The following is a 25,892-nucleotide window of genomic DNA, read 5'->3' as shown; positions in this document are numbered from 1 at the left end:
GAAGACCGAGGATTCAAGAGAGAGAGCCAGGACTGTGACTTCGAAGATAGAGAACAGAATGGTGGAACAGGAGGAAGAAAGAATAGAAAAAGAGAGCCCCAAGAAGATGACCAAGGCAATCAGCTGAGGCGGTTCGACCAAGCCGACAACAAGCAAGGAGAGAGGACATATGTGAATTACGTGGATACTACTGTAAGAGGGCGAGATCAATGACTAAGCCAAGACAAGGTCGCGCTCCCTATACTAGAAGTTCAAATAATGGCAAAGGGGTTTACAGGATCAGAGAGAACCACGGCGCTACTGGACACAGGCAGCGACAGGTCTTACTGTGCCAAAGGACTGGTCGAAAGACTAAGAATACGAGGGAACCAACATCACTCTTCATAAACACGTTAACCCAAGGGGAACAATGTAACACCACAGAAGTAGATCTGGAAGTAAGAGGCATTAACACCCGGGGAGCGAAGTGCCCCATATCCCTTCCTAAGGTACTAGTACTTGACAGACTGCCACCTTCTTCAGAAAACTCAACAGCTACACCCCTAGACATAGATGCTTGGAGACATCTTCGAGTCTCAGAGTTACTGATTGGACAAGATTGCCCAGATGCCCTGACTCCCCTCGAGTGTCGGACGGGGCCGGATGGAGCACCTTTTGCAATAAGGACAAGATTGGGTTGGACGATTAATGGGCCCCTGATGGGCAATTTAACTCTAAGGTTTACAACGGAATGTTCCATGCTGACTGGCTCTACAGAAAAAAACTCGTTTGGAAGAGCTGGTGAGGCGCTTCTGGGAAATCGAAGCATTACACCAGACCCCGGGAGATGGCTCCCCATCATCGGTCGAGGATAAACGGGCCATCAAGCTTTGGTCGACGACTGGACAGAGAGTACAGGGACACTACCAATTCCCAATTCCATTCCGACGTCAACCGCCCTGCCTACCTGACAACAGAGCGCTCGCCGAGCGTCGCTTACTCGGACTAAAGAAACGCCTATCGAGGGACACAAGGTTGAGACGACGGTACAAGGAGGAGATGAAAAAATTATTCAATGAAGGCTTCGCCGAAAGGGTGCCACTAAGGCAATTATCGAAATCCGGTGGAAATAGCTGGTACCTGCCTCATCACCCAGTACTAAACCCCAATAAACCAGACAAGGTAAGGATCGTCTTCGATTGTGCAGCAGCCTTCACAAAGACTTCACTCAACAACCAAGTGCTCCAAGGACCAGACCTCAACAACAAATTGATTGGAGTACTCATGCGGTTTAGACAAGAGCCGATCGCCCTGATGGCCGACATCGAAGCAATGTTCCATCAAGTGAAGGTAAACCCCGAGCACAGAGACACTTTACGATTCCTCTGGTGGGAAGATGGAGATTTGACACAAACGCTAATGACATGTAGGATGACAGTGCATCTCTTCGGAGGAGTGTGGAGTCCCTCGTGCGCGGCCTATGCTCTGCAACGGACCTTCCAAGACTTCGGAGATGGGTTCTCGGATGCCGCAAATAGAGAGAAATCAAACTTCTATGTAGACGACCTGCTCCTGTCAGTAACTGAACCAAAAGAAGCAATTACGATATCTCGGCAGTTGCGACATCTTCCATCCCTGGGAGGTTTCAAACTCACAAAATGGATCAGCAACAACAAAGAGGTCCTCAACACGATACCACTTGAAAGTCGACATACTGGAGTGAAGGAAGTGAACCTGGGATGTGAAGACCTACCCACGGAGAGAGCTTTGGGAGTCATGTGGGACCTAAATGGAGACCAGTTTGCAGCAAAGGTTCAGGCTCCCACCCAACCAGCGACAAAAAGGGGCTTACTTGCAGTGGTAAGCTCGGTGTACGACCCTTTAGGATTCATCTGCCCTTTCACCATCAAAGCCAAGCACATTTTTCAAGACGAATGCAGACGGAAGAAGGACTGGGACGAAGACATCACCAAGCAAACCCTTCATAAGTGGTTGCGGTGGCTTGAAGATTTGAAATCGCTGCGAAACTTCAAAGTTCCTCGCTGCTACAGACCTGGGGGCCTGGGTTGTGCCACCTCATCGCAACTCCATGACTTCTGTGACGCCTCACAAGTGGCCTATGCAGTTGTAACGTACCTACGGACAGTAGATAATGAAGGTACTGCCATATGTTCTTTCGTTTGTGGCAAGGCTCGTCTGGCCCCTCTCAAACAGCTAACGGTCCCAAGGCTAGAACTCTGTGCAGCAGTCCTGGCGACAAGAGTAGACCAGACAATCAAGCGTGAAATTGGAGTCCCACTTGAAGAATCTGTGTTCTGGACGGACAGTATGATTGTGATCATGTACATCAGCAACCTAGAGAAACGTTTCCATACCTTCGTTGCCAACAGGATCTCGGCTATACATGAAGTCACGGAAAAGGCCCAATGGAGACATGTACGATCACGATGGAATCCAGCAGATGATGCTACAAGAGGCATACCTGTTGAAGACATGTTAAAAGAATGCAGATGGAGTGATGGTCCTTCTTTTTTGTCTCTACCTGAGAAGTACTGGCCGAAAAAACCGGAAATCAGACACGAACTTGAGAACGATCCTGAGGTTAAGCTCGAGACGGTGTCATTAGCCACAGCAGGAAATAATGCTGATGCCATCATGAAGCTGCTATGAAACAGGTACTCATCATGGCATGCGCTGCAGAGAGGTGTATCCTGGATCAGGCGAGTATCCAGCATCCTGAGACACGACTTTCAGGGTGCAACATCAAAGCCGCTGGAATTGCCTGAACTGCGGAATTCCAAGTGGGCCATTATTCGGTTCCTGCAACAGGAGGCCTATGGTGAGGAGATGAGCCTCCTGCAGCACCGAAAACTGCCACGACAAAGTCAACTGTACCGACTAGAGCCATATCTAGGCCAAGACGGGCTGCTCAGAGTAGGAGGAAGGTTACAAGATGCCAAAGAAAGAACTGGACCAATACTACTGCCCAGAGACCACCCAGTAACCAAACTTATAGCACGGGAAGCACACGCGGTGGGCGCTGGTCATTCAGGGAGAGAACATACACTGTCCATACTCCGGTGTGAGTTCTGTATAGCCCGTTGCCACCCTCTGCTCGATAAGATAATAAAGGAGTTTGTCACTTGCCGCCGTAACAATTGGAAGCCCACTAGGCAAAGGGAAGCCATGCTGCCCGAAGACCGGACCAAGCCCGGGGAGTGTCCCTTCACTTACGCTGGCACTGATTGCTTTGGCCCATTCACAGTAAGACAAGGACGAAAGAGTACCAAGAGATATGGCTGCATATTCACCTGTCTAGCTACTCGTGCAGTGAACCTTGAGGTGTTGGAGGCTCTACATACATATACACGTGCAGTTCCAAGCAGACCGCTTCTGGAAACGCTGGGTGAGGGAGTACCTTCCACAACTCCGCAAAAGACAGAAGTACATAGAACCAACCAGAAATCTACAGGAAGGCGACCTCGTCCTCGTCACTGGGGAAAATCTTCCTCTCAACAAATGGCCATTGGGCAGGGTCACGGCAGTGGTCCCAGGAGCTGATGATCTGGTGCGCCAGGTACGTGTGCAAACAGTATCTGGGGAGTTCCGAAGGCCAGCGACCCGTGTATGCCTTCTTGAACACGCCACACCGTAAATCTTGGGCGATTGCACAACGCCGGGAGTGTTATCGCCGCTGGCTTTATCGTTGGTGTCAACAACCATGTGCCTCCCCCACCCCACACGCGCCTAAACACCGCCTGTGGGAGGGCTGGAAGTGCTGTTGTTGTGACTCAACCTGACGGTAATATAACTGAGAAAGGAGTTAGAATTAACAACTGGGCATCCACTCTACAAACTGAATTAGTTGCCATACTCACAGCTATTAAATTCATTGAAACCACTGTTACTGACAGTCTCATCATCACTGACTCTCTATCCTCACTACTTGCCCTTGGTACCCTCGACTCAGGTTGTCACGATCTTGTCTCTGAAGCCAGACACAAATATGCGTGCCTTGTTGACCGGGGTGTCAAGGTCAAACTGTTGTGGATCCCCTCTCACATAGGCCTCACAAAACATGACAGAGTTGATGCCCTCGCCAAACTCGCGTCTAACAAAGACACCGTTGAATACAATTTGGGTCTGTCAAAAAGAACCCTTAAAACTGTAATTAGGAAAGAACTTATTGATGAGTTTGACGCAAGTAGACAAGTGCAAACAGGCACTAGTCGATCCATAGTTTACCATGATGAGATGTACCAAGTGAAACATGTATATGGAGCAAGTAACAAGATCACTAGATTACAAGATGTTGTAACCGCTAGATTAAGGTTAGGATATAAGTACCTCTGGCAGTATGTTCCTCAAGCAGATGTAAACAAAACTAAATGTAAAGTGTGTGGCCATACATATGGCCACACACTTGAACACTACGTCCTCGACTGTGTGAAGATAGAACCTTTAGGGACAGGTCCAAGCACACTGTGTGTGAAATGGCACAACACTTCATCTCTAATGGCAAGATAGCCGACATATTAAGATTGTATCCACTTTTTTGCACTCAGTAACTATATCAGTTCTCATGTACAGAACCAAATACGCAATGTGCTTGAATACCTCCCACGTAAATGTGAATAATAAAGTGTGAGGCCAGACATACTGCCTCACACGCCTGTTCTCACGCATTTGTGAATAAGTTACCCTCTATGTATAGAACTAAACAAATAATGTAAATGAAATACTGTGTAACTTTCGGTGCCATAATATCCTGACAACCGGGGTTAATTATTATGACCATTTGTAAACCCTACTCTGTAATCCTTTTGCGCTACCGCTCACAGGATGAGTGTGGGACGTAAATGCTCGCTCAAGCAAAAGTCACCTGTTACCACACCAGATGTAGCGACAGGCGGTGTTTCCACCGGGTGTCAAAACACTGGCATGAGTGCTGAGAGGCGTCATGGATCTCATGACACAGATCGCCCTCTCGAGTGATCCCCTCTTCCCCACCGCGCGACCTGTTGCCTCGAAAGATGTGCGCCACTGGCGTAAGTGTAGCATCGCCGGGGTGTTCACCACTGGCGTCAGTGCTGACGGTTTTGCTGCGAACAAAGATATAAGCGGTGTTTACGGCGGCGTGGCCACCTGGACTCTGTACCACCGGGTCTGTCATCACTGCGGTAAGAGCGCGCCGGGTGTTTCATCGCTGGCGTCAACACTAGTGTCAGTACTGACGATTTTGCTGCCTTAACCAACAAAATTGGGGTGGGCGGAGAGATCACGACTCTGCTAATGTATGATTTAAAAGGCGTTGTGGCCACCTGGACTCCGGGAGACTGCCTCAAGTGAGGCTGTGAGGATCAACACTGTTAGCAGTGGTGAACAACAACAACTCCCAATCCTGGCCGAGTTTTGTGCAAACCATTTACACAGAACTATCTTCCCTTGAAACACCATCCCATGATGCAATAAAGTAATGACATAACCCTCAGTACTGAAATATTGTGGACGAATTATGCTCGTTCCTGCCTTATCTGGAGCAATACTACAACGCGGAATGAAGTGTACAGATTAATAGTTATGAACTTTGTATCATGTCATTATGCTCAATAATCAATTAAATTAAGATAAATGGGAGACCAACTAATTATGTATCAGATAGATCACCATGTAATACTAATGAACGCATTATTGTCTGCAGGTTTTGACCACATCAATAAATATTGAATGCGTCAAAAGACGGGTTTCAATCATTCCCTTCGACTTGCCCGTCACCTGAACGTCCTTAACTAAGGCGTTTACAATTGATATGGTCTGCATATTTCATGTTATATATAAATCTGAGGGCTAAATTTGTACTGTTTGTAACCTTTTTATGCTCGTTTTACTAAGTGTGTTTAATGGGATGGGTGGGTAGTCCATAATTGATTTGACAAAGGCTATATAAATCTTTCTTTTTTAATTAATGCTAAGGTTCTTCCTCTCAACACACACCCCACCCACCCAGGCACACACACACACCCATACACACACCCACACATGGAAAAGCATATACATTTCGCTACATACCTGAACAAGATAAGATTGTAGTCAGGCAAGGAAGACCTCAATACACGTGTTATCTTATCTCTAGCAAGATAACAAGACTTAAAATATCACAAAATACCATAACTTGTGTAATTCATGGTTAATAGCCTAGTGCGCGTATCTACGTTACTCTATGGGGTAATTGGCGCACTCATTTTGCCTCCGTATTAATATTTCATCAAGAGTGGAGTATGCAGTACCGTTTCCAACCCATCCAATATATGTGAAGATTATTATGTGATAAGGTGAGATAAGAGACCCAGAGATAAGAAGGGTTTGAGAGGGAATCGTCACAGGGTATTACAGTGTCTAGCAGCGAGTGAGGAAGGTTTCTGGCTGTCCAAACTACAAGAGAAAAATTTGATTTGTTCCTTCTTACGCTTTGCGGTGTGGGAATATCAGTGAATGTTGAAAATAGTTATGGAAGATTGTTTAGAAATGATTTGAGAGACGACAGAATGTGGAAATGAGAGAAATAGTATAAGAACGTGACGAGTTTTTCGACATATAGGGCTGAGTCTACCCAGTTGCTTCACATCCACCGCCCTGGAATCCCTGAATAAAAGTCGTAAAATTGATAAAAATTCCTTCGTATTTGGAGTTTATATTATGATCTGTGAACACTTAATGAACTTTAAAGATAAAACATAATTCTAGTTGCGTAAATGATCGAGTAATCTGTATTTGATTAACGTGGTAAGTTCATTGCCAAGCAGTTTATGTTATCAAGATAGCATTGCCACAAAGTCTCAGTTATTATCACACGAAGATTTTATTGTACATTAAGTGAACAAAAAGTGGTGTTATTAGATTATGTTCAAGCTTAAGGATTTTCTTTAAATATAACAAGGAATATTGAGTGTTTGCTGTCGGGAAATTATTATCTAAAATGTAGTGACAAATTTTATTGTAAACGATATAAGAAACAATAGACTATCAACCCAAGAAACTCCCAGAGATTAAATTATTCACAAGACTTTAAATACCTTGAAGAATATGAGTTCTGTTGGTGAATTAGTAAGAGAGACGGGGGAGACTTCTGCTGATACGTTAGTGAGAGAGACGGGGGAGACTTCTGCTGATACGTTAGTGAGAGAGACGGGGGAGACTTCTGCTGATACGTTAGTGAGAGAGACGGGGGAGACTTCTGCTGATACGTTAGTGAGAGAGACGGGTGAGACTTCTGCTGATACGTTAGTGAGAGAGACGGGGGAGACTTCTATTGATGAGTTAGTGAGAGAGACGGAACAAGCAGAGATCACAGTACCCACAAGCCCAGACAGCGACCTCAACAAGTTACTGGAAACACTTCACGCGTTCGAGGAAGAGTCGACCAAGAAACTCCAGAAACTAAAAGAAAATGAGATCGATAGACAAGACAGCACCGAGAACATGCAACCAGACAACGATGGACAAGAAAATGACAAAACAGAAAAAGATGATACGAAGAGACGAAAGAATGAGATGACTTTGGAAGAGAATGGTAAGAGGATGCAAGGACGTGACATGAAGAGGCAAGGAGAAAGTGACATGACAGAAAAGACTGATGGTAAGACGGATGATATCAGCTCGCCTGGGGATTCATTAGAGAGTAGAAGTCAAGATGATGAATGCAGAGGAGATGAGGCAGACGATGAGAGGAGTGAACCAGATGATAATAACAGGGTGAAGGGTGACGAGGTAGACGGTGAGGAAGATGCCCAGAAGTCACTAGCCGAGGCATTACGGGCACTGACCTCGCTCAACATAAACTTCGACAACGTTACTGGCGCTGGCAAGTACCAAGGTGAGAGAGAAAGTGAGTGAGGTGAGATAACTCGGTATAGGGTTGGATAAGCAAGCGTCCTGACCAAGTGAGTAGTGTTGTTCTTAAGTCTATAATTAAATCTATACCATTAAATACATTATAACTAAATTATCAACTTAAAAAAAACAATATTATCAATAAATCACAATTCTAAGATCAGCTTTTCAGTGTTAACAGAACGGCGCTAAGACTATTGGTTGGTGAATTAACGAAGAAATTAACTCCCTTCTGTGTAAATACTCTCGTTCTTTTTTGTATTCAACTGATTATTTCAATGATTTTTGTACTTTATCCTTTGTTTATAAATTATTTGTAATTCATTAATTTTTCTCCTTAGTAAAGCGAATTAAATACCCAGGGGGAATATGTAAAAGATGGCTTGGTCGAGGCGGAAGTGTAGTGACGTCACAATATTTACTGGGTGAGTCAGCTCTATCAACATTTCCTTATGTAATGTTGAAACAGCTACCGCCATTCTCCCTTCTAGCTAGAGATTTTTCCATACTGTAATATAACGCTGGTATTATTTACGCCAAATTGAGATACCGAGTTGGTGTGAATATATTTGTGTTTTTAAACTTTCAATGGCTTTAGGTCATATGTTGATAGCTGGCATAGGGGATACTGGGTTGATTATCGGCGACACACTAATTCCGTTGATAAGGAAGATAACTGTGCTTGTATATGTTAATCAAAACTTACGCAAAAGCACTCTAGCTACACTCACACACTCACACACTCTAATATTCAGATGTTTGAGTGTGTGAGTTTTTTTTTTCCATTTCATCATCACACAAGCTCTCTCCCACTCTTACGTATTTCACACTACAAAAATAAGTAAATAAATCACGTATTTCAGATCGTCCAGCGTCACGGCCGAGGATAGTGGGAAGCAGTGGCAAGACCCGCATCAGCGTGGGAAATGACCAACACACGCAAGGTGAGGGAAGTAATGTAGAATTGATTACGATGATTTAACCTCTTGAGTACGATGACTTAACCCCTTGTGTACGATGAGTTAACCCCTTGTGTACGATAGCTTAACCCCTTGTGTACGATAGCTTAACCCCTTGTGTACGATAGCTTAACCCCTTGAGAACGATAAATTAACCCCTTGAGTAAGATCAATTCACACATAATAAAACCCCATACAGAGCTCTTGAACGAATGTGAACTACTTATGTGTCGATTTTATAACTTACTAAGTATCTATATATAACTATCACTGTTGCTGTCTATAATACTGTACGCATATGATTGATAAATATAATGACCTGATTTAACTGTCTGGGTGATTAATTCGAGTCAAGGTGCAGTGGGGTAATTTTGACTTTATTTACTTAAGTTATTGGTAAAAATACAACCATTTTCTTTTATGGTTGGTTAAAGGGGTAACTGGCGTAGAATCAGCGGGACCCCAACATGAGCCTCATATGTGGTCCCAGGTAGTAGGACCTCGTGATGACCCCCAGCCCAACAGGGTCAGGTTCGACATCAACGCCCTCAACCAGGAGCTGGCCAATCTCCTCAGGATGGTAAGTGGTTCCTTAAGGACTAACACTCCCGAGTAGGATATTTAAGAGAGAAGTAGTAGTATTGTATCCTCACCTTACCCTGACACCCTCTTTGCCTGGTCTGGTAATAACTTCTAACGTTACTACCATCTTCCTCCCCTTATTATAAGCACCCCCGCCCCGCCCCTTCCTCTTAACACCACTAACACCTCCCTCCTTCCTTCGCATGACAGGCGGGACAGCCCCTGGACCCTCGTGTATGGGAAGGATCGACCACTAATCAATCAGAAATTCCCTCTATACCTCCCCCCAAGCCCGCGCACATCCACCCCTCCCAAGCCCAGCCAAACCACGCCCTAGCCCAAGCAAGCCACTCCCCAGCCAAGCCAAGCCACGCCCAAATCCCAGCCGTCCACATCAACGAATACCAAGAATACCTCCCTCCACTTCAAGTAGTGACAGGTCCTCCTCCACCTAAACCTCCACGAGTGAAATTCCCAATCAATGAAAACTTCAGAGCTCAGGCGACGCATCTGTCTAAATCAATGGGGAGTTTGATACACCATGACAAGGAGGAGAAAATCAATACCAACACCCAGGAATCACTCTCGGCCAAGACCGTAGAAGGTAACAGCGAGAGAAAGGACAATGTATTCCTCTCAGCCTTCAGGAGTAAAGGCGTGAGAGAGAGAGTCCGTAGCTTCACCAAGAAAAAAAACAAAAGGGTAAAAAGTTTGCAAATCGGTGAACCGGTTGACTTCAAACATCTGGGCGGGTCGCATGTAAACAAACAGGTAGAAACGGTGCCGGAGGATGAAGAAACAAAGACAACAGAGGACCCTAAGACAACGGAACCAAGTGTTACAACGGAGACTACAACGGCAGACAACACTATGATGGTAATTAAAACAGCTACAGATGTCTCAACAGAAGCCCCAGTAACGGACGACAACAGATCATATAATAAGGAAACGGGGAATCAACCTGAAGATAAGAAAACAGATATAACAGTAAACGTCACTATAGAACACAAAACAGAACAACAGACGAGAGACCCGGCTGAAACAGAGAAAACGAAAGAATGAAGAGGGTAAACTAAAGTATTTAACATGAAAGACTTCTTCGCTTTGTTTATCATTAGTAATAAGAATTAAGGTACCATTCTTAGCTTCACCTACATCAAAATTCTTTCTCACTAACACATGTCTACTAAGATACATATGATAAGTGTCATATTGGACAGGGATACGTGTAATTTGTCCTTGGATACATATAAATAAGACATATTTTCATTCGTGTTTTAAAATATTGTATTAGAATATTTGTGTTTTATTCTTGTTTGAAATACTAAAATGACATCATTGTTTTATTAGTGTTAAAACATTGATGGCTATTGTGTTTTACGATGTTTTAATTGTTTTTAGTGATAATCTAAAACATTGTACCGAAATCATTTGTGTTTTATTGGTGTTATAAGATATTGTACTGAAATATATTGGGTTTTATTGAAGTTTTCTTGTTTTAAGGTAAGATACGAGAATATAAACCAAGAATACCGTTTACGGGAGGAGAGACCGAGTGATGATCGATAGACAGATACAGATAGAAAGATGAATGAGAGGGACACACATCCATCCATCCATCCATCGCACAACAGACCTCACACCGCCCCTCCCACCACGGACAAAGGCGGTAATAACAGAAAACGGGTGTACATGAGAACACAGAAAACTTAAGAGCATAAGAGGGTCAACTAAACTAGATAACATTTCTATACCCTACCATCTCCCGCTCTTCTTAATTATCACTTTAATTGAGGCACTTAGTGGGAACTCGACTTTGAAGCGACTCTCTCTCTCTCTCTCTCTTCCTTTGTACGCCCACGATTTTACTCCCTTTCATCGTGGGCGTAGGTTTATACAACACAGTAGAGAGGCGTGTGGGCGTGGGTGCCAACATAGGGTGGGTGTAGATGTTGACATAAGTGTAGTCATGGGCGTCAACGTAAAGATTGAAAGAGTGTTCACAGAGGCATGCGGGCGTAGTTTTAGTCGTGGGTGTAGTTGTGGGCATGGGTGGGCGTGTAGGCGTGGAAGGTAGTGGTGGGCGTGGGAGGTTGAGGTGGGTGTGGAAAGTAGTTGTGGACGTAAGAGTAATAGTAGTGGTGGGCGTGGGTGTAGTGGTAAGCGTGTGGGCGTTTGATTAGTGATGGGCGTAAGAGTAGTGGTGGGCGTGTGGTTGTAGTGGTGGGGGCGTGGGTGTAGTGGTGTGGGCGTGGGTGTAGTGGTGTGGGCGTGGGTGTAGTGGTGGGGGCGTGGGTATAGTGGTGGGGCGTGGGTATAGTTGGGCGTGGGTGTAGTGGTGGGGGCGTGGGTGTAGGCGGATGGGGGCGGGCGGTTGGGGGGGGGCGGGTTTGGTGGTGGGCGTGGGTTTTGGTGGGGCGTGGGCGTGGGTTTAGTGGGGGGGCGTGGGTTTAGTGGTGGGCGTGGGTTTAGTGGTGGGCGTGGGTTTAGTGGTGGGCGTGGATGTTATCACAGAGCCTCCTCTTCCTCACTGGACAGCCTCTGAGATTCGTCTTTGTGAGTCAGATTATTCCTAATTGATTCTTTGAGGTCTCTCTCTCTCTCTCTCTCTCTCTCTCTCTCTCTCTCTCTCTCTCAGGTAGGGGTGATCTTATCTTGGAACGAGAATCTATCTTTATGTCGTAACTTAAGTGAGTCGATTAGGCAGAAGTGTGTGTGTGTGTGTGTGTGTGTGTGTGACTGTTACCTCACCACAGTGTACTCTCCCCCACATACCCCCTCTCACCCTCCCTCCTCCCTCTCCCTTCTCCCTCACTCCTTCTCCCTCCTCCTCCCCACCCCTCTCCCTCACCTCCCCTCACTCCCCTCACTCCTCACTCCTTTCTCCCTCACCAAATTATTTGTGGTGTTTTTATCGCGAACAAACATCGACAGAAAACACACTAACAGACACAAGCAGTCAAGTACACACACACACAGGCACTAACAGACACAAGCAGTCAAGTACACACACACACACACACACACACACACTAACAGACAGGCACTAACAGACAGACACTAAATATTGGAAATGTGTCAGTAGGGAGGCAGGAGGAGTTTTTAGTTTAACAAATTTATTGGCAAAGCTTGTAGTACAGTTTGCCTATTGTGAGTAATTCCGTCAGGTCTTGACACTGAGGGTGGTATCACTTCTCACTGCCAGGCAGGACAGAGGTTCATACACAAAGAAATACATCATATTCATTGACAGTACATATACGTAAACACACACACATACATATACATACACATATACACGTACATGCACATATACATGCACACACGCACACATACATACATATACGTCGATCAGATTCATGTGGGTAATGTCAGGAGGAGGCATGACAGATAGAAAGGAGGAGGAGGAGGAGGTAGATGATAGCGAAGAAGCAAAGAGAGAGAGGAAGAGGAGGGCGTGTGGTGTATTGAGGAGGAGGAGGAGGAGGAAGCCCCACAGCGCCGGATATTGGGCAGACATCGGCACAGGTGGTGGAGGTTAGGGGGGGGGTGAGAGGTGAGGGAGCAGGTGAGAGAAGAGATGAGAGGGAGGTGAGGAGGGTGGAGGAAGGAGTTGAGGAGGGTGAGGGAGGAAGGAGCTGGGTAGGGTGAAGGAGGGTGAGGGAGATGATTGATTTATTGATTTTGCAGCTTACAGCGGCTACTTTATTGTGCACCCCACACTCATCCTGTGAGCGGTAGCGCAAAAGGATTAAAGTAGAGTTTACAAAGGGTCATAATAATTAACCCCCGTTGTCAGGATATTATGGCACTGAATGTTACACAGTATTTCAATTGCATTATTTGTTTAGTTCTATACATAAAGGGTAACTTATTCACAACTGCGTGAGAACAGGCGTGTGAGGCAGTATGTCTGGCCTCACACTTTGTTATTCACATTTACGTGAGAAGTATTCAAGCACATTGCGTATTTGGTTCTGTACATGAGAACTGATATAGTTACAAAGTGCAAAAAAGTGGATACAATCTTAATATGTCGGCTATCTTGCCATTAGAGATGAAGTGTTGTGCCATTTCACACACAGTGTGCTTGGACCTGTCCCTAAAAGGTTCCATCTTCACACAGTCGAGGACGTAGTGTTCAAGTGTGTGGCCATATGTATGGCCACACACTTTACATTTAGTTTTGTTTACATCTGCTTGAGGAACATACTGCCAAAGGTACTTATATCCTAACCTTAATCTAGCGGTTACATCATCTTGTAATCTAGTGATCTTGTGACTTGCTCCATATACATATTTCACTTGATACATCTCATCATGGTAAACTATGGATCGACTAGTGCCTGTTTGTACTAGTCTACTTGCGTCAAACTCATCAATAAGTTCTTTCCTAATTACAGTTTTAAGGGTTCTTTTTGACAGACCCAAATTGTATTCAACGGTGTCTTTGTTTGGCGAGGGCATCAACTGTCATGTTTTATGAGGCCTATGTGAGAGGGGATCCAGGGACTTGGGGTGGGTGGTCGTACAAGTTTATAAAAAATGCCCAGAATTTAATATATAAACATAACACAGGAATTATATTATGGTGACTATATTGTATAAAGTGTATTTTTAGCACATTACATTTAGCGTCATTTTTTCGTCTATATATTTTTTAAAATGATATTTACTAATAATAACAAATAAAACAATATACATCATCCCTCATAAAGAACACCGGAAACATAGTGTAGTAGTCAATAATTAAATATATTATAATGAAAAAAAAGTTTTGTACATCGCACGTTGGTCTGATACACTGTACTCGTAAGTTTGTTTTGACATTGCAAGTATTTAAAGAATCAATAAATTAATTAAGACAAATTCTTTATGAAATTCTAAATATTACGCATTTATTAAATCATATATTGTTTATTTATATAATATCAATAAAAGTTATTATTAGGATTTTTCTCGACAAATATTTCATTTAAGTCAGCAGCCTCCCACGCTCCTGCACGGTGCATACTGCAGGATAGGTCGCCATATTGTCTGCTACATTGAAGAAGTGTCATTCGATCTGTTAGGCGTAGTATTTTCGCTTCTGCTGGTGATGGGGAGCGCCAAGCGGGTGTCATTACACCCCCGGACGTGCCGCTGGGGATAATCCTAACAGATGCTGGGGAGGATGACGCCCACACCCTCGCCATCCTATGACAGGATTTGTTCTTGGAGCAGGATGAAGCAAGCGCTGGCCATCTTCAACCCTTGATGCTTCCAGATGAATAGGTGACAAATTGCTGTTTTATTTGTAAGTTATTTCTTAGAGAAGCTTAATTTATAATATATTTTAAGATTATATTAAACAAAATCAATTAATGGCTAAACCATCTTGACTTAGGAATTTAATAATGAATTAGTGGTAACAAGACACGTCGCCATGGTACAATTAACAAGCTTATTTCGCTTGGATGTGATCATATGACAGAGTAATATATAAAACTTAATGTACTAATATTAACAAACTTGATCAATAACTTCTCTAGTATTTTTTTTAGTGTTTATATGCGGTTAGAGAGAGTCCGTCAGCCAAGTTGATTGGGTTTTTTTTTTCTGAGTTAGACTATTAGCAGATGTGACGTCATAACCATTCGCTGTTCACAGGTTGACGAACTGGCAATCAGACTCGTTAACCAGGATTGTTTAAATCTGTAACAACTTAGTTCTCAGGATTGGTATCTAAGCTTACAAATCTCCAATCCTAGTGTGGGTTAAGGATATCATAGGATGTTAGTGTATTTGTGAGGTATTTAATCCTATTGGTTTAGTTGGATTTACAAAGCCAGTGTATTAATCTAGTTGCTTATTAGGTTAGATTAGGTTAAAGCCTAGTTTAGGTTTGGTTATGTTGAGTTAGGTTGGGTGAAGTTAGGTTAGGTTGAGTTAGATTGGATTAAGTTGTGGTATCTAGTTAGGTTAAGTACGTTTGGGTTCGCTAGGTTAAGTTAGGTTAAGTTAGGTTGAGTTTGCATTAAGTTATGTTATCTAGTTAGGTTTGGGTTCATTAGGATGGGACCCTTAACGCAACACTGACTCAGGTATTGTTGGTTGAGGACAGTGACTGACAGTATCAACGTGTGGTGGTATGGCACTTCCGAGGCTTCCGTCAGGGTGTGTTCGCTGTCCATCACCAACAAGTATTTGATTACAGAAATACCCCGTGGTATATGGCGCTTCCCACTTGATGAAAATTTATTTATTAATATTTTCTTTACTATTTGTATACAATATAATACTTATTTTTATTGTATTCTAGTACTCCAAAACAGCTAACATTAACATAGGGTATTTGATGGTGTGTAGTCTCGTGTCATTTGTCTACCCATGATGGTCTTCATAAATCAACTTATTTCGTTTCTTTACAGACATTGTGGGTAATATTATATATTATAGACTATTACTTCCAACAGTTAAACTTTCTACCACGTCTCAGTTGATGAAATATATCGAATTTGATTATCATGGAACCTCGATTATGCGGTTCAGTTCTGGTGCCCCTATTATAGAATGGATATAAATTCACTAGTCGGTGCAGCGAAGAATGACAAAAATGATTCCGGGACTTAGAAACCTTCCATATCAGGATAGGTTAAAGAAACTTAGCTTGCATTCCCTAGAAAGACGAAGAGTGCGAGGAGATATGATAGAAGTATTTAAGTGGGTGAAAGGAATCAATAAAGGGGATATAAATAAAGTTCTTATTATATCCGAGCAGGATAGTACTCGGAACAACGGATTCAAGTTGGATAAGTTTAGGTTTAGGAGGGAGATAGGAAGACACTGGTTCACAAATAGGGTGGTGGACGAGTGGAACAAGCTTAGCAACCTTGTAGTAAGTGCGGGAACTCTTGGAAAGTTTCAAAAGGAGGCTAGATAGATTCACGGATGAGAGAGAGTGGTAGTAACTCTCAACAGGAGCTGCCATGCACAGACCAACCGGCCTATTGCAGACTCCTTATTTTCTTATGTTCTTATGTAATTGAGACGCAAAATTCATTTTTGTTCCAGCATTTTACGAAGCTCAGAGACAACATAATGCAGTATTAGTCATCTATGAAAATATTACTGAAATTGTGATATTAATTTACCCCAGTTGGCAAGATATAAATTACCTGTTATTTTTAATGTAACTTGTTTTTTCTGTTAGTTTAACGGGATCACCTGAACATTAGACAACCCAGCTTAATTCACCTGATGATTTCAACACCCTAACGCTATCTGGGGGTTAGGTCAGTTTAAATTAGATTAGAAGTAAAGCTAGATTAACATTGGGATATTTTACCATCAAGTGCAATAACCTCGGGTGTCTAATCTTCAGGCGATCTTAACTGGCTAATGTAGATGTCACACAAGATGGGAGTAATCTTTTTTTTCCTTTGTTTTTGTTTTTTTGCCCCCAACACTGGTCATCTTTTAGGGCTAATGGCCAGAGAATGTAAGACTAAAGAGTGGAAAGTTGACTATTAACCAGACTGCCCGCGGGGGAGTGAGGAAAGTTGTTAATTCATTTTTTTTTAATACCATGGCCGCGGACGATCGAGTACGTATGAACACAGACCTTAGAATCTCTTAGGATAAATATTTCTCGTAATTGAAGAGGTTAGAATGTATTTAATAGATTGACTTTAAGACAAAAATTACATTAAAAGTTGATACCTTAGCTAGATTACGTTCACTTAAAACCAGTTAGAGGGCATAATTAACACAACTTACCTTAAGTAGATAACGTTTACTTAAGAATCTGTATGTTAACTTGTCTGGTGTTAAGTGAACGTGTCCAGTTAAGGTAAAATCTCAAGTGTAATTTTGATATTGTTTTGTCTTAAGTCACTTAGTTATGTACATTCTTACAACTTCATTCACGAGGAAAATTTAACTTACGAATCTTTAAGAATCGGACGGCAGGAATTTAGGTGTTGTTGGTGACATTTTTAGTTTTATTTTTGTATTATTTTGTGGGTCACAGTTAGCGTCGTGACAAGAGGTTTATTGGTATTGGCACAACAATAGTCCAATGAGAAGTTACTTAACTCTCGCCTTGTATTGTGATAGGTGGAACGAGGTCAGTGACATTTTCTTGTGGCTTTTCTGTGTGTGTGTTTGTGTGTTGCGATGGTACTTTTGAGAAAACATTGGGTAATGAAATATTCGATCGGCTCTCCCGATAATATTTAAAATTGAACCATATATGAATTAATGTCTAATTACATAGCATTTATACACGAAATTTAAAAAAATAATAATAAAAATAATATTGTTTAAATTTCTGGGTTTATGGTTTACGCTTATAATAAATATATAGACTAAAAACAAACGTATTTAGCAAACGCTTTCACTGGCGAACGTTAGAAGACGTTACGTGAAAAAAAAACCACAACAACACGCTGGCCACAATGTGCATCTCTTAACCCCTTATAGCCTGTCAAACTGGTTTTCAACTAATAAAACTGACGGACCACCAACTTTACGAGCCGCTGGTATAAAAAGGAAGCTAAATATCCGTGGGTTTTCAAGGTCAAATACCAATGGCGTTCTCCGTTAGCTTAGGTCAGAGGGTGTATTTGTGTGACCTCCCAGCGACACGTTTCATAAAGCTTCGTACGGTTCATAAGTTTTCGTAAGTGATGATGTGAGAATATACCTGTTTGATGATGATACGGATAAATAACAATAAAAAAATAATTATAATGACTCTACCTTAACTAGATACGTTCACTTAACACAAGTTAGGAGACAAGATTAACACTGAGAGACTACATTAACTTGACAAAATTAACAATAAATTTTATCCAATGTTGAGTTATTTAACTTAATGAAATGTAAATAATAATAATAATAATAATAAATGTAAAAAGTTCAGCCAATCACACTTTAACATCACGAAACTCGAGTATCACTTAACCAATCACATTTAAGTACGAGTTTTAAGTAACCAATCATATAATCCCTCGAGGGCGATGAATTAACCCCTTGAGTACGATGGCAACCCCTTGAGTACAATGACCTCTTGTTGACGATGACCTTGTACTCAGGGGATCAAGTCATTGTAATGAAGGAAATTAGTATAATGAAGTCTTACACAGCTGCCTTTCGTTATCTCATTGACCACTTAAGTTAATTTGGTGTATATTAATGTTTTCTTTCTACCCAACGCCCCTCGCCTCCTTTCTTCGCTCTCTCCCTTCTTTATTCCCTTCATTCTTATCATTTTTTCCATCCTTTCTTTCTCTCCGTTCCCTTTTGCCTTCCTTCCTCTCTGTTCTTCATTCTTGCCCTCCTCCCCCTCCCTTTCCTTCATGTATTCTCTCCCTCCCTCCCTTCGTCTCTTCTTGCTCTCCTCTTTCCTTCCCGTCTCCCTTCTCTCCTCCTTCTCTCCCTTCCTTCCTTCCTTCCTTCCCTCCTATATCCCCCCATTCCTATACCCTCCTCCCTCCATAGTATCAAAGTCAAACCACACCCTCAAACTCTCCCTAAACGTTACAACCTAATCACCATATTGCTGTGAGAACCGACCAAGGGGGGTGATTTTAGGTAAGAATGCTCAGGAGTGTGTGTCAGGCCCCGTGTACATCTAATGGCACCAGTTTTTAATAATTGGGAGAGCTATTGAACCTGTGTGTAATGGGTTAGTGGTGTTTCCCCTTCAAGGTTTTATATCACAGAAACGCAAGTCATGCTCAGGCTGACATTTATAGAGAGTGTCGATTAAAGGTTCAACAAAATATAAAATGTTGGGGAGTGGTTTTTTTGTGGAGGAAGGCAGAACACACTGAGTTATTGTGTTAAGAGGGAAATTCTGTTGAGAGATAACTGATTAACTCTGTGTGTGTGTGTGTAACTCTTAACGCTAGTAAGACTCTTCCCTTGAAGCTCCATCGTAACATAACATTAAAACGCATAAACAGTAATTAATTCAGTCACCCATACTCCTTACTTTGGCGATAAAGACCCATTTTATATGATAAAAACCTATACATCTATTGCGAAACGATCACACACATCATCAATTATAAAGAGGCGTAACATTAGGGGAGGTAACTTTACGTGGGTCAGTTCATCGTAAGTGTAAATGAGGTAAATAATTCATGAGGTGAGGATCATGTTGCGTGTTGGTGTGGCTCAGCTGATAAACGTGTCAGCTGATCTCTCTTGTTATGGTGTTCACGGTCCACCTTCCTACGCCGACAAGAATCACATCCGGTTCTTTAATTCATTTTCGCTAGAGAGCCGGATAAGTCACATCCCGGGTCTAACAGGCAAGTGATATAGACTAGAAAACTTAACCAATAGTGTTTGGTTAGGTTGCCATGCTGTGTAGGTTATGTAAGGTGTAATGAATCTATTTAGACCTGGATTAAGGTGTAAAACGACTCCCATTTCTATAGCTTATACAATAACTGTATGGATCACCTCAAGATTAGTCCCGCCAGCTTACTTCACCTTAAGATTAACTACCCCAACGCTAATCTAACTTAAATTAAACCAAAGTTAAACCAAGTTAACCTAACCTAATCTAACCCCTCCCCAGGTAGCGTTAGGGAGGTTAATTCTTCAGGTGAAATAGGCTGGGGAGGTTAATCTTCAGGTGAATCCATTATATTCACCTGATTATATACACTTCCATTGTTAACCAGTACGTGTTAAGTAATCAGATAATAGTTAGCATATCACTTCAATGGATACAGTGCTTTGTTAACATAAGAACATAAGAAAATAAGGAGTCTGCAATAGGCCGGTTGGCCTGTGCATGGCAGCTCCTGTCGAGAGTTACTACCACTCTCTATCATCCATGAATCTATCTAGCCTCCTTTTGAAACTTTCCAAGAGTTCCCGCACTTACTACAAAGTTGCTAAGCTTGTTCCACTCGTCCACCACCCTATTTGTGAACCAGTTTCTTCCTATCTCCGCCTAGTCTGTAGATACCAACCGCGTGCTTGTTTGTCAGTCCGTGAACGATTCCTTGAGATAAACTAAACCGATTGACTTAAAAATTAGACTAAGGCAGAATATACAGTACATTAAATACGTGAAGATCATTCCGGTCTATTCTTAGTAAGTTTTATTTACGTCTCATTATTATTATTATTATTTGGAAGATTTAAAATAGCTGAAGACTTCGGTAAGGCAGTAAATGGTTTTTGTCATTGTGTTATGTTAAGAGGCTACGTAAATTATCGGTTGTCTGTTGTGATGTGTATTTTTATTACATAATTTCTAAGAGAATTACGTAAAATATATGACCCGTCAGAATTAATTGTGAATTTCGCTGAATTTCTGAGAGAAAAGTCTGTCTGTCTGTCACTCGGACCCCCAAATCACAAGTCTGAGAATCGTACCCACACAAAAAAGGTGGACAAAAAACATAAAACATGTTTCCCGTCAGCCATCAGCCATGTGACGGTTGTATCTAAGGGTGTCTCAGGTCCCCTCTGGCTTATTCTCACCACACGACACTTACCATTCATGTGACTTGTATCATGTGGCGAGGCGGACCATAGTTGATGGAGGCCACAATACTACTACACCGCCCCGGACTGCACCTGGTGTCCCCCCGCCCGGAGTGATGACGGGGCAGGAGGAACCAGGGAGGAGACGCGTACTACCCACGATAAAAAATAATAATTATCCTACATTTTGTACTTGTATTAACGAACACGACTTTGACGTTGGGTATTTTATAATTTTATACCTAAATTCTTGAATATATTAACCATCTCGTAACCCATATTGGAGGGCGAGGGAGAACAACGACTACGGTGACCTATAAACATGAATTATCGTATATATTTTATTTTTATTACCGTACATAAGTTATCGTACAAATATAATAACCAAATTTAAGATTAGAATATTGACTCGGTAATGTTGTGGCGGAGAATGTGATGTATACGGGAACTCAAGAATTAAAAATATTATACATCAGTTACTTTACCAACGAACTTTGTCGTACAGATGTTTGTAAAGTGAGATATTTATCCATTTTCTGGTGGTGGGTAGTGGAGAAGGTAATGCGGGAAGCTTAAAATAATTATAAAATGTGTGTAATCTCCCATAAGTTGGCCGGACTGATACTGTAATAATCAGAATGTCTTTGTGCGTTATTCATCCGTTTGTATGTGTGGTAATACAGGGTAGGGTAGTGGAAGTAGTGGTGGTGGTGGTGGTGATAGTGGTAGTGCTTTGTGTGGTTCATTTCCGTCCCGGTACCACTCAGAGGTCAACCACCCCCAACCTTACTTGTCTTACCACTTTTACTACACTGCCCCCCCTCCCCCTTTGTAAGAAACCCCCTTCTTTTACCGCTCTGAACTACCCCCTTTGTCGTTAGAGTAATATATTTTGGGTTAGGTTAAGTAAATTTAGGTTAGGTAAATCTATAGGTCTAGGTTAGTTAGGTTAAGTAGGTGTGAATCTGTTCCTCAAACCTGTACACATCCGGACTGTCGTTTAATTAAGACAGCAACACAATGAATACTAACTATTTTATCTCTAATGACCAAGACAGATCTTCAGTCTCAAAGGTTCTTACGATCTGTTAGGCTGTAGTAACTTGCCTGACGAGCGTAAAATATGGCGAGACTGTAGTAACTTAAGTGAGTGAGGCTGCTTCGTTCTCACATCACCAGTTAGGAGGAAAAATTTATCTTAAGTACCTTTGAGAATCTTTATGACGTAACTAAAGTGAGTTAGATACGTTCTTACATCACCAGTTAGGAGGAAAAATTTATCTTAAGTACCTTTGAGAATCAGGACTATGGAGTGATGGCCGCTATCTTAAAAGTGATTTGACGGTCATTTCCTCTCTCTCTCTCTCTCTCCTGGAGAAGAAAGAGGAAGAAGAATGGAAAATGAGATGGAGGGAGGGAGGGGTGGGGTGGGGAAGGGAATGTGTGGGGGGAGGAAGGAAGGGTGTGTCAGGGAGGTGGTGGGGGGAGACTTGACAGATCGGGAAAGAGTCTGGCAGATGGTGAGAGAGAGATGTGCAGGTGGTAGGACGCATCTCTGACACACACACACACACACACACACCTGATACATACAGACACACAGGTGACACATACAGACACACACCTGACACATACAGACACACAAAGACACACATACACACACACGACACAGACACACAGTAAACCGAGCTGCGGTGATTAATAGGAGCGACCTGAAGCAAACATCCGCTCTTGCCGGTCTCTTTGTTGCAAGCGGATTGGTGAAGGGAGGGGGTGGAGGTAGTAGTGGGAGGGAGGGTAGTAGTGGTGGTGGAAGGGGAGGGGTGGGGGGTAGTAGTGGTGGGGGGGGGAGGAGTAGTGCTGTAGGAGTGGGGGGGAGGTAGGACGTATGTATGTAAAATGTAAACCAAATTTATATGCAGTATATATTTATAATTACGTCAACCATAAAGAATGGGATAAGTAATGCTATTTAACTATGTCATTGTCGTAGCTAGAGGGTATTGTAATCACCCATAGTGTGTGTGTGTGTGTTTCAGTATTTTGAGTAACCCAGAATATATCAACGCATTTATTTTCACGTACTTTTGATTGAATTGACTTCAAACTTGTGGTATTTTGAGGTTAGGTGTCAAAGGTTAAGGTCATTGTCGTTTGTAAATTGACCGGGGATGTCAACTGCGCTTTATACAGGTAAATTAATTAGCACAAGGTAAACGCGGTGGGTACGAGGTGCTTCTTGTTTTTATCACCCAAATTATCGTGACGTCATCGTGTTTATGTCTGAATCATCCTCACTGTTTACCCAAAAAAACGTTTCATGATGCCGTAACGTTTTTATTATACATACAAAATTGTCTACTTAAACTTCCCATCAACTGAATAAATGGTGTATGGACGTTGAAGGCAATTTTCAAGGTAATGTCTAACTTTGTAAAGAAAATTTAATTGAAAGTAGATTTTTACGTATATTTCAACTCCAAAGAATAAAAATAATGATGTGTGTGTGTGTGTGTGTGTGTGTGTGTGTGTGTGTGTTGCGAGCTTCATCTTCCTGCGAAAAAAATCTCTTGGGTGTGTTTACGTTTTTCTTCCCGCCATTAATGATGGAGGAGTCAAACGAGTGTCTTTTGTCTTGTGCTGGAGGAGGTGGTAGCATGATAGCGGGTTATGATGACCGGGAAAGATAACATCTGACACAAAGGGGAACATAAGATAACAGGAAATGTACTGTATTTTTTTCCCCAGAGAAACTTATTATTTTTTCTTTCCGCAATTTATTTTTTTTTTTTTTTTACGCAGGAAATTTTCACCGGATGTAGAGAAACGGAATATTTTATCCATTATAGAAAATTAGAGATTATAGCTAATATTATAGGTATTATTCATTTTTCGGGAAATCTTTATTATAGGAAATTACAAGTTACAAGGGAAAACTATATGATATTCGGTATAGTTTTGTTTAATTATATGACAAGGGAAAATATACTCAAATTCCTTCACATCCGTTGTAAGTTGATACTGATCTTACCAACTGTTTGTAGTATAATATTTTAAAACGAATTATTTCACAAGAATAGGATTACATTTAATTACATTTTCAATGCATAAATTAAACAAATAATTACCCCAATATTTTAAGTAATTTCCCGCGTAAAATGAAGATGAGAAATCCATCTTCTTAGCTACGTGAATTATATATAAAAAGACACCAAATTAAACTGATAGTTTATATATATATGTAGAGAGAGATAGATAGATAGACAAACGTATTCCTCCGCGAGATAGGGAGCGAGAGAGCGGTAAACGTTTCTTAAGTTGACCGGTCGTGGAAGAGTCCGCGGGCTTGGGGTCAACCTCTGTGTGTCGTTAAATCCGCCAAGAAGGGGTGCAGATGGCGCCATTTTAAGCAAATCAAAATACTCATCTACTCTTCCTTGCCATACTCCCCTCCAGTTAAATTTAAGGGATTTTATATTCGTATTTGAAGTATTTATGGTTATTGGGATATAAAGTTTAAGTTTATTATTTAATAGGGAAGATGTTCATATAGAGATGTGAGAAAGGAACGATAGATTGTGAAACTGGTACGACAACTGACTGATATTTTCACTTTTCTCATTCATTCGGTGGCAACAAACAGGTTCTGGCTCACCTGATGCCGAGGTACGATAACCTCCCCTGGCTCACACCTAATACACGCATTATTATTAACTTAACTCTATCGGCATCTTAAGACATACACCTGTACAACAAACGTATCAAGAAATAATATACGCAATAATGGGTGATAAAGGGCCAGGAATTACGCCTACTGGGCTATATTACAGATGTCCCGCGACCGTATTAAAATTGTTTCCTGCCCCCGCTAAAAATTCCTCACTCCCAATCACGATTTATCAGATATCCCAACCGATTATTAACAGCATATTTAACCCCTATTTAGAATAATATCTTCACATATTCTACCTATGACTGTTAATATTGTTAGATTCAGTTGGTGGAATAAATTATGTACAATATAGTGAGTTCTTGTTTGTTTGGGTTCTGGGGGTGAGGTAATGTCTTTGTTATGTTGTTAGTTTATTTGTATTCTATCTGTATCTATATATCTATCTAGCTGACTATTTAACCGCCTGTGAGTTAGTTAAGAAAATATATAGATCATTTGATTATTCCCTTCGATCCATTCTACTCGCTTTAAGACTCCCAAGACCGGATCCCACGAGATAAGAACAGACCCAACGATGGATTAGACCTTTTATTTAGTTTTTTTTATTTAGGAACCTGTGTTAGATAGCCAAGACTGCAGTGACCATGTGGGGGTCTCTCTCTCTCTCTCTCTCTCTCTCAGGTCAAACTCGCCGTTACACTGGCCTCAGTAGTTGTGTTGATAAGCTACATAACGTCGTAACTACATCCGGGGTCTGTTTATCAAGACTAATGGGTAATAACTGTGTACCGTTATTATTAAAGCAACGAGTAGTGATATTTATCTATTTATGTCTGTCTGTCTGTCATGCCGTTTGTTTTTTTAGTTAATTCTCTAGTTCGTTGTACAATTCACTCTCTCTCCCTCTTCCATTTCATTAAAAACAAAATAACATATGTATGGGTTAATATTTAAATGAATCCGTATCTGAAAGTTGTTAAAAATAATTCGTAGTGTTCAGTAGAGACAGACAGACAGACAGACCGACAGACAGAAAAAAGACAATACGAAATAAATTCATTGTTTTTTTTTACTTAAGATTAAAACAAAATTAATTTCTACCGTAGATTCGTTCGCCTTAGAATTAAAATCTTGGTGGTTAATTTTTCCCTCCTAAGTGGTATTCGGGAATTAGGTAGTGTTAGTATTATTTTGAACTTATTCTGTAAGTTATTTTATATTTTATCTTAAGTCAAATTGAGAAGTATATTTTTTTTACATCTTACGAAATTCTGAGGATCGACTAAGAAAGGTTTTTACGGACGCTCGCTCGATGA

At 41.7% G+C, this 25,892-nt stretch overlaps 2 protein-coding genes across 2 annotated transcripts; both read left to right on the top strand.

Annotated features, from left to right (window-relative positions):
• Window positions 1-58: 58 nt before the first annotated feature.
• Window positions 59-2,649, top strand: LOC121856205. The gene is made up of 2 exons (XM_042351551.1): window positions 59-115; window positions 757-2,649. The coding sequence occupies exons 1-2, from the start codon at window positions 59-61 to the stop codon at window positions 2,647-2,649; spliced, it is 1,950 nt and encodes a 649-aa protein (XP_042207485.1).
• Window positions 2,650-6,358: 3,709 nt separating this feature from the next.
• On the top strand, window positions 6,359-10,880 carry LOC121856227 (transcriptional regulator DEF1-like). Its single transcript, XM_042351603.1, has 4 exons — window positions 6,359-7,852; window positions 8,733-8,813; window positions 9,263-9,408; window positions 9,621-10,880. The coding sequence occupies exons 1-4, from the start codon at window positions 7,063-7,065 to the stop codon at window positions 10,470-10,472; spliced, it is 1,869 nt and encodes a 622-aa protein (XP_042207537.1). The 5' UTR covers window positions 6,359-7,062; the 3' UTR covers window positions 10,473-10,880.
• Window positions 10,881-25,892: the final 15,012 nt, after the last annotated feature.

The sequence above is a fragment of the Homarus americanus genome, unplaced genomic scaffold (genome assembly GCF_018991925.1).
Source record: "Homarus americanus isolate GMGI-L3 unplaced genomic scaffold, GMGI_Hamer_2.0 scaffold48016, whole genome shotgun sequence".
NCBI lineage: Eukaryota > Metazoa > Arthropoda > Malacostraca > Decapoda > Nephropidae > Homarus > Homarus americanus.
Note: the sequence above shows the minus strand (reverse complement) of the source record. Positions and strands in the feature narration are given on the sequence as shown.

What these genes read in the sequence shown, in the direction of transcription:
- LOC121856227 (XM_042351603.1), top strand. Translation starts at nt 7,063, where the DNA reads ATGAGTTCTGTTGGTGAATTAGTAAGAGAGACGGGGGAGACTTCTGCT. An exon ending in TGGCGCTGGCAAGTACCAAG is followed by an intron (nt 7,853 to 8,732) that starts GTGAGAGAGAAA and finishes CACGTATTTCAG; the next exon opens with ATCGTCCAGCGTCACGGCCG. An exon ending in TGGCCAATCTCCTCAGGATG is followed by an intron (nt 9,409 to 9,620) that starts GTAAGTGGTTCC and finishes TTCGCATGACAG; the next exon opens with GCGGGACAGCCCCTGGACCC.
- LOC121856205 (XM_042351551.1), top strand. Translation starts at nt 59, where the DNA reads ATGGTGGAACAGGAGGAAGAAAGAATAGAAAAAGAGAGCCCCAAGAAG. An exon ending in GCCCCAAGAAGATGACCAAG is followed by an intron (nt 116 to 756) that starts GCAATCAGCTGA and finishes CTGGCTCTACAG; the next exon opens with AAAAAAACTCGTTTGGAAGA.